The sequence below is a fragment of the Martes martes genome (genome assembly GCF_963455335.1).
Source record: "Martes martes genome assembly, chromosome: X".
NCBI classification, from domain to species: Eukaryota; Metazoa; Chordata; class Mammalia; order Carnivora; family Mustelidae; genus Martes; species Martes martes.
The window spans coordinates 30,361,789-30,375,771 of record NC_137897.1 but is presented as its reverse complement, the minus strand read 5'-3'; the positions used below and the strand labels follow the sequence as shown (position 1 = coordinate 30,375,771).

At 35.9% G+C, this 13,983-nt stretch overlaps 1 protein-coding gene across 1 annotated transcript in view; it reads right to left on the bottom strand.

Moving 5' to 3' along the window:
* CFAP47 (cilia and flagella associated protein 47) overlaps positions 1–13,983 on the bottom strand; it is a gene marked incomplete at its 5' end in the record, with an annotated part of 422,483 nt that overhangs the window by 119,028 nt on the left and 289,472 nt on the right. Inside the window, 3 exons of the mRNA XM_080795480.1 lie at positions 1,038–1,194; positions 4,970–5,074; positions 9,219–9,327. Coding sequence (XP_080651606.1) covers positions 1,038–1,194; positions 4,970–5,074; positions 9,219–9,327 — 371 coding nt within the window. The remainder of the gene's footprint in view (positions 1–1,037; positions 1,195–4,969; positions 5,075–9,218; positions 9,328–13,983) is intronic.

The window sequence follows — 13,983 nt, the reverse complement described above, 5'->3', positions numbered from 1 at the left end:
TTCAGAAAACTTGTAATGAGTTGATTTTCAGACTTTCGTTATTTGGTCTTTTAATAAAAAGTGATCAGAAACCCCACATAATCTAATTTAAAAACATGTATGTTCAATATGACATGAAAAAAAAAAACCCAAGTTTTTTACAACCAAAATTTAATCCAAATATGCTATTTATTAAGAAAAGAGGGTGCATCCATTGTGGAAAACAGTATGAATGTTAATCATAAAGCTAAAATTAGAAGTACCCTACTATCTAGTAGTCACATGACTGGGTGTTTACCACAAAAATACAAAAATACTGGGACGCCTGGGTGGCTCAGTTGGTTAAGCCACTGCCTTCGGCTTATGTCATGATCCCAGGATCCTGGAATCGAGTCCCGTATCGGGATCCTTGCTCAGCGGGGAGCCTGCTTCTCTCTCTGCCTCTGCCTGCCACTTTGCCTGCTTGTGCTCGCACTTTCTCTCTCCCTCTGACTAAATAAATAAATAAATAAAATCTTTTAAAAAGATACAAAAACACGAATTCAAAGGGATACGTGCACCCCTATGTTTATATGATGACGATACTGGGTGATGTATGAAATTATTAAATTGCTATATTGTACACCTGAAACTAATATAACACCATATGTTAGCTGTAAGAGAATTAAAACTTAAAAAAAAGAAAAGAGGAAAATAAAACAAAACCAGAATACTAGAATTGCTAAAAACTTTGAAGGAATAAGCATTGGCATATTTGGGTCATATCATAAGAATCTTACAAATCTACTACCTTACATATTTGGCTCACAGATAAATTGGAAGAACTTGACTTGGTACATAGATTTCTAATTTCTGATTCTGGCTCTACCATTTACAAGTTGTGATTTCAGCCAAGATATTTCATCTCTCATACCTTGTTTTCTCTTTTATAAAGTAATACTATTGAAATAGCTAATGGATCTCTAAATTGTGCATTACCCCTAATATGGTTGGATTTTGTGATAAAATAAGTTTGATTAATGATTACAAAATAACATATATAAAATATATTAACTTACTTGTTAGTATAATATTGACCAAAACATCTTCCTTGGTGGGATTTTGGAAAGGTATAACAATAGATGAATGAAGACGGAGGTATGTGGTTACTCTTTCTACATCTATAGGCTGGGGGAACAGTCCTACTCCAGAGAGGTAGAATATCCATTCTTTAAACTGTTTAAAGATAAACATGCATGACATATATATCCTAATCGCATACATTTTATTTGCAACACTTAATAAATGTAATATGCATAAAAATCTTGGTAGATAAGAAATATTGCAGGGCGCCTGGGTGGCTCAGTCAGTTGACTTTTGATTTCAGCTCAGGTTGTGAACTCAGGGTCTTCAGATGGAGTCTCATGTTGGGCTCCACTCAGTGGAGAGTTTGCTTCTCTCTCTCTCTTTGCCTCCCCCCCACTCATGCGCTCTCTAAAATAAATAAATGAATCTTTATATTTAAAAAAAAAAAACTTTGTTGTTAATATTTAATCTGCATCATTATATAATTTTTATTTTCCAAATTCCTTCTGATTTTATTGAATATTCAATGTATTTCTGCACTAAAAAAAGAGAGCAAAAGATTAATACTCAACTATGGAACATATTTCTATGCATGAGGTTACTTATAGCAGTATCAAAGAGAAATCTTAATGAAAACCTTGTATTTATGCTCAGGGTTTTTTTTTTAAAAATCAGTTTGTCTATCAAACTGGATAGTAAACACTACATGAAGTTTCCAAAATCCTAGAGTGATTTTCAAATGAAATTCAGATGGTTATCACATGAAGGCTGAGATGGTGAGGCACAGATTGAAGTCCCATTAAAAGGAAGTATGCAGGGGTGCCTGGGTGGCTCAGTGGGTTAAGCCTCTGCCTTTAGCTCAGGTCATGATCTCAGGGTCCTGGGATCGAGCCCCACATCAGGCTCTCTGCTCAGCAGGGAGCCTGCTTCCCTCTCTCTCTCTGCCTGCTTCTCTGCCTACTTGTGAACTCTCTCTCTGTGTCAAATAAATAAATAAATAAATAAATAAAATCTTAAAAAAAAAAAAAAGGAAGTATGCATATCTGCATGCCACAGTATTTATCCCTACTGCCTAGGACAATGTATGTTCTGTTATGACATGACAAGGAAGAATGGCTCAAAAATTACATGAAGGAGATTGCATGTAGCCATTGTTCTTATCTGGGTTTCATAAACCTGCAGAGCACTGTTTGAAAATGTTCCCTTTGTGTTCATTTAGAATAAAAGTCCTGAGAGCACAACAGACTGTGACTCTGTTCTGCACTGAATACTTTGCTAACGTTCCAAATTAATAAAGAGGTCACAAAATGAAAACCAACAAACAATAACCTAGTTTATAATCTCTTAAACTACGTAGATGTGTCCAAGCCTCCAATAAAAGAGGAAAACTTTTAAGACTGTTTCAAACTAGGACAGTTGGTGACAGTAAACCCATAAAATGCTGTCTCCGCATAGGAAGGATTAAAGGTAAATTTTATCTGTACGTATCTTCAAATGCCTGCACTTCTTTTAGTTAGAGATTCTACTAGCAGAATACAAGTGCAATATATTTTCACTTACAATGTCCTGATTCCACACAATAGAATGACGGGAATCAAGCAACAGGGTTTAATTATATTCACAACTTTTTTTTACATAAATTACTTATTTTGGCTACTTAATAAAAATCAATCCTGGATGACAGAAATGAAGTTACTTTAAACCACTGGGAATGAGCTGAACTACAAAAACAAGAAGGCCATGTTTTCAGGTTTCACCAAGTAGCCTGGAATATTGGAGCTTCTAAATTAAACCATATCCCACCATTATTGAACACTAGTATCCAACAACTGCCCTGGCATTGCTTACATTATCCCTGGGTTCAGAGAGGGGAATTAAAAAGTATCCAAACAATCACATGCATTAAAAAACAAAGTAAAGTTTTCGCCCATCTTTATCTCAAACTTTTTTGAAAGAAGACACAGCACAACCTTTAAATATCCAATTCCAGGGTGCCTGGGTGTCTCAGTCAGTTAAGCCTCCAACTCTTGATTTCAGCTCAGGTCATGATCTCAGGGCTGTGAGGACCCCAGTGGAGCCCCATATTGGGCTCCGCACTCAGTGAGGAGTCTGCTTGAGATTCTCTCAGTCTCCCTCTGTCCCCACCCCTGCTTGCATGCTCTTTCTCCCTAAAATAAATAAATAAATGTTTTTAAAAATATTTCTGCCTTGTTAAAAGTATTTTTGTAGAAGGAAATAATCTCTACTATACTTTCCTTCTTCTGTATGAAAAGGATCATTGTTTTTTATTTTTAATATTTATGAGAATCAAGCATACTTCCAGAACATTGCTTCAGTTTATGTAAAAGTCAGTCATCATGTAAGAAATTTAATAGCCTCAGATTTTTTCTTCTGAAGGCAAATTACACATTTTCTTGGAAAGGAGGATACTCCAGTCACCCACAGGTCTTGCACTGACATGGGGTCCCCTGTATTATATTTTATTCCATTGCCTCTCAGGTGGCATGTTTTGTAAGCTCCTTGGTGTCCTGTAGGATTTAAAGCACATATCTCCATTTACATTCCTCCTCATAACACTCGAAGAAATAAAAAGTAATAATAATTGTCAAAAGTTATGTAAAATTTTCATTGGCAGTAACAGAGTTATAATAGTCTGTAGGTAGCTGCAAAAACAGTCAAGAAGACAGGCTGAAGTCACATGTCCTGGGTTCAGGTCCAAGTTAAACCTCTTACTAACTGCCTGACCTTAATTTCCTTGTGTCTGTTTCCCGATTCATAAAATGAATTGATATTTCTACCATAGGACTGTGGTGAGAATGAGTTGATAAAATTCTTAGAATGGCATGTAGCAAGTTTAGAGAAGCTTAAAAATTATTATTATTATTTTTGTTTTTTATTTATTTTTTAAAAGATATTATTTATTTGAGAGAGAGTGTGTGTGAACAGGATGAGGGGCAGAGGGAGAGAATCTCAAGCAGACTCTGTGCAGAGTGTGGAGCCCAATGTGGGGCCTGATCTTAGGACCCTGAGATCATGACCTGAGCCAAAACCAAGAGTTGGATGTTTAACTGAGCATCCAGGGTGCCCCTTAACTATTGCTGCTTTTAAAAAATTATTATTAATCAGTAACACCGTACAGATGAAATAGTATGAAAGAATAATACAATATTTGTAAGATCACATTTTCTACAGTTTCATATTTAAGTTCATGAAAATATGAGTAAACATTAAGTCAGGAAATTAACATAAATGCTAACAAAATGGCATTTCCATTAAAATACCTATATTTTAAATCTGGTTATATATTCATCTTCACTCAAGTAATCTAAGGATTTAAAAATGCCTTCTTTTGGGGCGCCTGGGTGGCTCGGTGTGTTAAGCCTCTGCCTTTGGCCCAGGTCATGATCTCAGGGTCCTGGGATCGAGCCCCGCATCGGGCTCTCTGCTCAGCGGGGAGCCTGCTTCCCCCTCTCTCTCTGCCTGCCTCTCTGCCTACTTGTCATCTCTCTCTCTCAAATAAATAAATAAAAATTTTAAAAATGCCTTCTTTAGATGCCTCCACATGCACAATGTATACTGCATTTCCAAAAGTTCATTTAATTAATAATTTATAATGAACTTTTTTTTTTAAAGATTTATTTTATTTATTTATTTGACAGAGATCACAAGTAGGCAGAGAGGCAGGCAGAGAGAGAGAGGAGGAAGCAGGCTCCCTACTGAGCAGAGAGCCCAATGTGGGGCTCGATCCCAGGACCCTGAGATCATGACCTGAGCGGAAGGCAGAGGCTTTAACCCACTGAGCCACCCAGGTGCCCCTATAATGAACTTGTTTTGCTTGTAAAATATGTCAAGTGAATGAATTAGACTTATTTACTGATTTTGAAATTTAATGAACTTGACTTGGTCCAAGAATAGTCTATCATACCTGAGTACAGCAGAAGGTGATAGAAACTTGATGACCAGTTCTTCCAAGAGCCGAAGGAAAAAAGTGAACAGATACCTCTTTGATGGAGTGAGGAGAGACGGTCAGCTATGTAAATTCAGAGAGAGAAAAAAAAAAAATCAATGCTTTTGTTTGAGCCAGGATCTTTGCATGCTAGGTATACACCAGGTTGATTTTCGTGTGATTAGTGTGTTGCCTTGTATGTGCTACCCATTCTTAGTATGTCTGCTTGGTGAAGACTGGTATAATGGCCACAGTAAATAGTGTTTAGTAGTGTTTACCCCATGTTCTTCCTCCAGGAAATGACCACAGGGAGTTACTCACTTTATAAAAGGAAATCAGGATGAATCTTTAGAGCTGAGTAAGAACCCCATATAAGCTGAGTAAGAACCCCAAATAACAGAAATAAGCATTTCTTTTAAGAACCTATAGCTAATAAATCATCCCAAGATACATGTGAAACCACCGAGAACCTAACTTTTAGCCCCGGTGATGTCAAAAGAGATGAACTGATTGTAAGCATAGAAGTAAGGAAGGTTTCTTTAGTATACATTGAAGTGTTCCTTTTTGTCCTATCACACACACACTCAAGGTGTGACCTGTTAGAATAACTTGAGTCTGAGCAGTATTAGAATGAGTTACCTTTCTAGAGATTATGAAAGAAGCCAGCAACTCCAACAAAATGCTATACTGTGAATAATATAATATTTAACATCAACTCTTATAGAATGATAAAATGAGGGGCACCTGGGTGGCTCAGTGGGTTAAAGCTTCTGCCTTCGGCTCAGGTCATGATCCCAGGGTCCTGGGATCGAGCCCCACACTGGGTTCTCTGCTCAGCGGGGAGCCTGCTTCCTCCTCTTTCTCTACCTGCCTCTCTGTCTACTTGTGATCTCTGTCTGTCAAATAAATAAATAAATAAATCTTTAAAAAAGAAAAAAAAGAAAGATAAAAATTAAATAATCATCTCAATAGATGCAGAAAAAGCATTTGACAAAACTGTTGCTTTTAGGAGCGCCTGGGTGGCTCAGTGGGTTAAGCCTCTGCCTTCGGCTCAGGTCACAATCCCAGGGTCCTGGGATTGAGCCCTGCATTGGGCTCTCTGCTCAGCAGGGAGCCTGCTTCCCCCTCTTTCTCTGCCGGCCTCTCTGCCTACTTGTGCTCTCTCTGTCAAATAAATAAAATCTTAAAAAAAATACAAAAACTACAATACAGTAGTGTCATTCGAATCCTTGTAGAATGTAGCACTTAGTGCTTAATGATAATGCTCTGATAATGACCATGGAATACAAACACAATTTATTGTTATATTTATAACAGTCACCTCCTTACTCTATATATGTGTGGTTTATCTATTGCAAATATTTTTATCTCAGGCTGGCTCTCACACTGAGAGTTAATCACTTAAGTTTATGTATAAATAAGGAGTACAAATTAATTTTAATATCAACCTTAGCAAAAAAAAGTTGTATTTCATATATTCTTTCAATTTAGCAAATATGAAAAAAGTTCTCTATATAGATAGATAGATATAAAGAAATCTGCTTCATTAGAAAAACCACATACTACTACATCAACTTGGATTTTAATTCTAGTTCCACCACTTACTAACCACGTGGTTTAAGTATTTTAGCTTCTCTGGCCTCAAATTCCTCTTCCCTAAATATATGTCAGAAGCATATGGTGCAGATTGAGGTAGCGTATATAACCAAACAGTAACTCAATAAAATTCCTTTATTTTCACGTAAAATTCACTGAAAAATCTCATGGTTTCAAGGAAAGGAAGATAAACACTATTGGTTGCAATTTATCTGTAGCAAATGTACTGGTTTAGTGTAATGGGATATAAATACTATGTTAAATATAGGACCTTTTGGAAACTTGCAAACATTTAATTACAAGCAAGTGTCATCATAATAGCCAATTCCAATATGTGAGTTTACACTGGATCTTAGCTGAAGAGAGAAAGATTATCGGAACAGCTGAGTAAAGTTAAATTTGGACAAGATACTAGATGATGTGGGAGATTAATTATGCTATTATGAAATATAATCTGAAGTACTTAGTGTTGAAATAGCATGATGCCTATAACTTACCTTCAGACTGAACAGTAAGAAATGTAAGAGAAAGAAAACAAATGTAGCAAATCATTAACATAAGAACCAAGGTAGAAGGTATAAGTTTGTGCACTGTACTATTCTTTCAACTTCTGCAACTGTTTGAAATTTTTCATAGTATATAGTTGATGGGAAGCAAGTTTTTTACATCATTATTTTCCTTGATAATCAGTCTATACTTACTTATTGAAGGATTTATGAGTAAACATCAATATTTTAAAATCCTTACCTATGTAAACATGAATACTATACAATAAAGCCAAGAATAAAATTATATATGTATGTGTGTATACATATATAAAATTATATATGTATGAGTGTGTGTATACATATAGTCTTTCCATTTATTATCATTACCACTAATGTGTGCTCCTATTTGTTCTCTAATATATAATAGTATTTTTCTCATCTATAAATTTATTTTTGAGTTGTTTTCCAATATTCAAGTTAAATGCATACTCAGAGCTCAAAAGTATGTATGACAAATGTATAAAGGAATGAATGGACAAGAAACCATGGTTAAAATGTTAAAGCAGAGTCCATATTCTTCATTATGTAATATAAGATGACACCTGAAATATACCACATTTGTTTTCCCTTAGACCACAGTTCATATTCTTCTGTAAAAGTGGTGATATAAAGAATATAAAAACACCACTTTCTAATAAGGAATTTCAGATATTTATAAACCATATCCTGACCACCATATTCTGTTTAATTTATGGAAAATACAGTGTTAAGTAATACAAGCATGTGTGTACATTTTAGTATACTTATTCTAAGATAACCTATATATGCAATTTTAGCAATATAATAATTAGTGATACCTAATCTGACACATCATGGCAGTTAAGAACTAATTTCATATCATGATACTATTAATTGGCAACCACTCATTGATAAGAGATAGGTATTAAGATACAAATGAAATCACATTGTAGATTTCTTAATCATTAAGTAGCAAATAGTAAAAGCCTTTATTTAAATATTATATCTACTTAACAGGGTTTCATGATTTTCTGTGAGATCCTCTGAAGAAAAAAATCTATCAAAATTATCATTTTGGAGGCGCCTGGGTGGCTCAGTGGGTTAAAGCTTCTGCCTTCGCTCAGGTCATGGTCCTGGGGTCCCGGGATGGAGCCCCACATCGGGCTCTCTGCTCCGCAGGGAGCCTGCTTCCTCCTCTCTCTGCCTGCATCTCTGTCTACTTGTGATCTCTGTCAAATGGGTGGATGGAATATTTAAAAAAAAAATTATCATTTTGAAGTTTACCTGAAAACATGGTTTTGGTATTCATTGGGCATATTTGGTATCATACGCTTGGAAATAAAGATATTGATGCTAAACCTTCAGATCTTGTTTTGTTACTTGTGGGAGGAGATAAGTGATTGGGCCCATTGACTGGTTCTACTCTCTGCTAGGGACCAAGGAATGAGAAAATGGGGTAGAGAAAGGAGAGAGGGTCAGAGCTGTTCACATTGTTTGGAAGTGGGGGACAGGTGATGGGCGGGAACTCAAGTGCTGGAAGAAACTAGCCTCTCGGAACCCTGGAAACAGAAAAATTGCTGAGTCAATATCATACTACTGGGAAATGGTTTCCAAATGTGATTACTAAATGTGATTACTAAAATGGTCAGCAATAAAGCACAACCAGTTTACTGAGAGTCCAGTGATAATGAGTATGACACTAGCATATAGAATTTTAAAAATTTATATGGACACAATATTGGCTTCTTTGATCAATTAAAAGGGGGGGGAATGTGTATATATATAAATACTATTTTTAAATTTGAAGCATATGAAACCTTATTAATAAATCAAATGATAATACCCCACAGTGTACTCAGTATTGAAAAATGCTCTAGGGGCAGCTGGGTGGCTCAGTGGGTTAAGCTTCTGCCTTCAGCTCAGGTCATGATCCCAGGGTCCTGGGATCCAGCCCTGCATTGGGCTCTCTGCTCAGCAGGGAGCCTGCTTCCTCCTCTCTCTCTGCCTGCGTCTCTGCCTACTTGTAATCTCTGTCTGTCAAATAAATAAATTAAAAAAGAAAAAAGAAAAAAAAAAGAAAAATGCTCTAATAGTGGTAGGTTACTGGGCTTTCCAAATATACTTACTGATGATCTGTTAACATCCAAGACAAAATTCTCAGGATTACTGTTTGTTGCTTGCAATTCTAAGGTCTCATGTGTAGGATTAACTAAAGGAATGATATGAGTGGCATACCTGGAAGGAAAAATGAAGTAAGTAAACTTGTTCATAAACTTGTTCAATGATAATTTTATAAATTTGATGACTATCATGGGTTGAACTGCATACCCAAAAAAGATATATTTAAGTTCTAACTCCCAATACCTCAGAATGTGACCTTATTTGGAAAGAGGGTCAGTGTAGATGTAATTAGCTAAGATGTGATCATACTGGAATAGAGTGGCTCTTAATCCCTATGACTGGTGTCCTTATAATGTGAAGACACATGACAAGATGACCATATGGCAATGGAGGAGGAGATTGAAGAGATGCACCTCTAAATCAAGGAATACCAAGGATTGATGGTAAGTACTAGAAGCCACAAGAGGAAAGGAAGGATTCTCCCTTATTGGTTTCAGAGGGAGCATGGTCCTGCTGAAACCTTGACTTCAAATTTCTAGCCTCCGGAACTGTTAGACTATATATTTCTGTTGTTTTAATCCACCCAGTGTGTGATACTTGTTATGACAGATCTAGGAAACTAGTACAATGACTTGTATGAGTTTCAAAATAAGAATAATCATGTATGCACTAATGGTACTTTGCTAAATTAGTCCTTGATTTTCTACTTCTGAGACCAAATGTTATTCCACACTGAGTAGTAGAATATATCACTGTTTTTGGAGCAATATTTACTCACTATTTTGTAACTATTAAATTCAGGCAAAAAGGTTAACATAGTCTAGAAATAATAATAATGAGTAATAATAAATTCACAAGTTCTGTCCAATACATTGAAAAGATCCAAACCAATGATGAGTAAATACCGAAAAAAAATATGGCTGGTATTTATTTTCAAAGCAAAAACTAATCAAGAGGATTCCTAATTCTCACTTTACCATCATTTCTAATACCTTTTGATGTATAGCATGAAAACTATTATCCTACAGAAATGCAGTGTAAAACCACACTGAGATACCACCTCACACCTGTTAGGATGGCTGTCATTAAGTGTTGGCAAGGATGTGGAGAAAATGGAACACTGGTACCCCACTGATGGAAATATAAATTGGAACAGCCACTTTGGCAAACAATGGGAGGGTTCCTCAAAAAAATTTAAAAATTAGTACTATATGATCCAACAATTGGATCCCAACTATTGAGTATATACCAACTATTGGGTATATATCCAAAATAAATGAAATCAGTATCTCAAAGACGTAACTGCACTCCCATGTTAATTACAGCATTATTCACAGTGGCCAAGATATGTTCTTCCACAAATGTGAACTATACAATGAAATACTATTCAAACTTAAAAAAGAAGGAAATCCTGATGTTTGCAACAACATGGATGAACTTAGAGGACTTTATGTTAAGTGAAATGGCTCAGAGAAAGACAAATACTGTGTGATCTCATTTATGTGTGGAATATAAAAAAGTAAAAAATAGTGTAAGTTCTGTGGAAATTAAAATCAATTTCATGGCAAAGATTAATATAACTTGATGACATTTGAAATGGGTAAAGATAGAAAAAGTAAGAAGTGTATGTAGCCTGTGATTGCCAGTGGACCAAGGAGCAAAACATACAAACTGAAGAGGTACTTGATTCATTGTTCATCCGGAAAAAGTTTTTTGATTGAATTGAATCTAATAAATCTTTTCTTTAATTGCTAGTTTTCCCAATAATAAGAAATGAAGTTTGTAATTACAAATGTGTATACTGAGGATTTTTGATGCATATATTTATTATTTAGGGACAAAATTAAATTTCTCGAGTTTAAAATGTTGTACTTTTTCCTTGGGTTACTCATTTCTAAACAGTCACAATAAAATATTTTTTCATCAAGACTGTTTCAAACTTATTAATACAGAATAAAATGGAAAATTAAAATAATATTACTTGTCAAATCAATGAAAAATAAGAAGGTAATTTTAAAAATATATATTTATTTATTTTTAGAGCAAGAGAGAGAGAATGAGTAAGCAAGCATGTAGAGAGGCAGAGGGAAAGAGAAGTATCCTGAAGCAGATTCCCTGCTAGTATGGAGCCCCATGCTGGTCTCGATCCCAGGGTCCCAAGATCATGACCTGAGTTGAAATCAAGAAATGGCCACTTACCCAACTGAGCCACCCAGATGCACCAAGAAGGTAATTTTAATGAGAACCAAGTGGTAGCACCTTAAAAACCATTTCCAGGATGAAGTGTATGTGTGAACTCTGAATTATTTTTTCAACTTCTTTTGAGTCTTAAACTTTTTCAAAATAAGAAGACACTGAAAACAAAAAACAAAAAAACAAAAAAAACAAAACAAAAAAAAAGCACAGTGCCGGGGCGCCTGGGTGGCTCAGTCAGTTAAGTGTCTGACTCTTGATTTCAGCTCAGGTCATGATCTCAGGGTTGTGAGATCAAGCCCAACATCAGGCTCCACACTGAGTGGGGAGTCTGCTTGAGATTCTCTCTCTTCCTCTCCCTCTGAACTTCCCCCAACACATGCTCTCCCTCTAAGTAAATAAAATCTTAAAAAAAAAAAAAAAAACACCAGTGATGAGAAAATATCACGAACTCCTAAGAAGAATGCACTTACCATAAAAGGATAAAACAAAAAATGCCTCCAATATGTTAAAGTTTCCTGGGGTGACTGAATTCAATTAATTTCATTTTGCAAATTATTTAGTAAGTGACCACTATCATTCTGAAATTCGTTAATAATAATCTGTAAGGCAAATCATAGATTATAATTGAGGCTGTCTCTGACTTAAAAGTGCTGAGTCCTACAACTTATTCCATTCGTCTCTGCTTACGCTTGACATAAACCTGGGAACAACTAAATAGTGTATCTCCAACATGAATACTTCCACTGTACTCCAGGCTTTTTCTCAAACTTCCTAATCATCATTCAGGTGTTTAATAGAAACTTCAAATTTACAGGTCCCAAGCTGAGCTCTTGATACTTACCCTCAAACCAGGTTTTCTTATAGTCTCCTCTATCTCAGTTAATGTCACATCTTTAGTTTCAGTTGCTCAGGTCAAAAACTTTAGTGTCATCCATGCCCTCCTGTTTTCCTTACGCCTCAAATATTTCTAGTGAACAAAACTCATTAGCTCTACTTTAAAAAATAAACCATAACTGAACACTTCTCTCCACAATCACTGGCAATCCTTTGGTCCAACCTGCTATCATCTTGGTCCTGAATTAGTGTAATGACCTCCTAACTGATGTTTCTCTCACATCACATGCAGATATCAACTCCAGGTACATTGTGGATCTAAACATGAGAACTATTTATGATGACAGTGATGTTTGTCTTAGTGATGTTAGAATATAGAAGAATTGGAGAAAACAAAGAGGCTGATAAACTACATTAAAATTTAGAATTTAATGTCACTAAAAGACTCCACTAAGAGACTGAAAAGGAAATTCACAAGATAAGAAAAGGTATTTGCAACATGTATAACCCACAAAGGTTTGTAGCCACTACATATAAAGAACTATAAGATATAAGGGAAAATACAGACAAACTAATAGTAAAATGATCAAAGGGCATGAACAAAAATTTCAAAAAAGATAAACATATGGCAGGTGCTCAACCTCATTAGTCATGAGAGAAACGTAAATTAAAAGTACATTGACATAGGGGTGCCTGGCTGACTCAGTCAGAGGAGTGTGTGACTCTTGATCACAGGGTTGTGAGTTCAAGCCCCATGCTGGATGTAGAGATCACTTAAGAAAAAAAAAAAGTCTGAAGGGGTGCCTGGGTGGCTCAGTTAGGCTCTGACTCTTGATTTCAGTTCAGGTCATGGGAACTCAGGGGCATGGGAACAAGCTCTGCATTGGGCTCTGGGCTCAATGTGGAGTCTGTTGAGATTCTTTCTCTCTCTATCCCTCTGCCCTTCCCCTGTTCTCTCCTTCCGCCCCTCAGATAAATAAATAAATAAATAAATCTTTTTTAAAAAAGTACATTGACGTACTACTTTACACATGGCACAATGGTTAAAATTCGTCTTACAATACCCATGTTCTTGAGGATGTAAAACAACTACCATTCATATATGGCCAGTGGAGTGTAAATACATACAACCAATTTTGAACTTTTTGTTGTTACCCACTAAATTAAAGTGACATTGCATTTCTATGTTTCTACCCAGCAGAAATGAGCACATATGTGCAACAAAAGCGTATACAATGTTATAAACAACATGTTTCATAATACACCAAACTGGGAAAAAAAAAACCCAAAAGTCGAAAAACAATAAAAAATTCTTTTGCAGCCAAGGAAATAAATCAAGAATGGTACACAGAACAACACAAATGGGTAAGTCCTGACTATTATTTTAGAGCCTCACATTTAAATATGAGCAAGGGGAGCTCAGATAGCTAGGTGGGTTAAGCATCCAACTCTTGATTTTGGCTCCAGTCATGATCTCGGGGTCCTGAGTTCGAGCTCGGCTTTGGGCTCTGCACTCAGCAGGGGGTCTGCCTGGGATTCTGTTTCCCTCTGCCCCCCCCATTCTCTTTCTCGCTCTCAATTAAATAAATAGATCTTTAAATATGGGCAACACAAGTATCAGGGAAAGTTTTGAATAGGGAAAAAGGAGAACAAAATTTATAACTAAAGACAAAGACCAAGACCTCTTAAAATGACCATTCATATCTTAAGCATATCAGAAAAAATATTATCAACATGAAA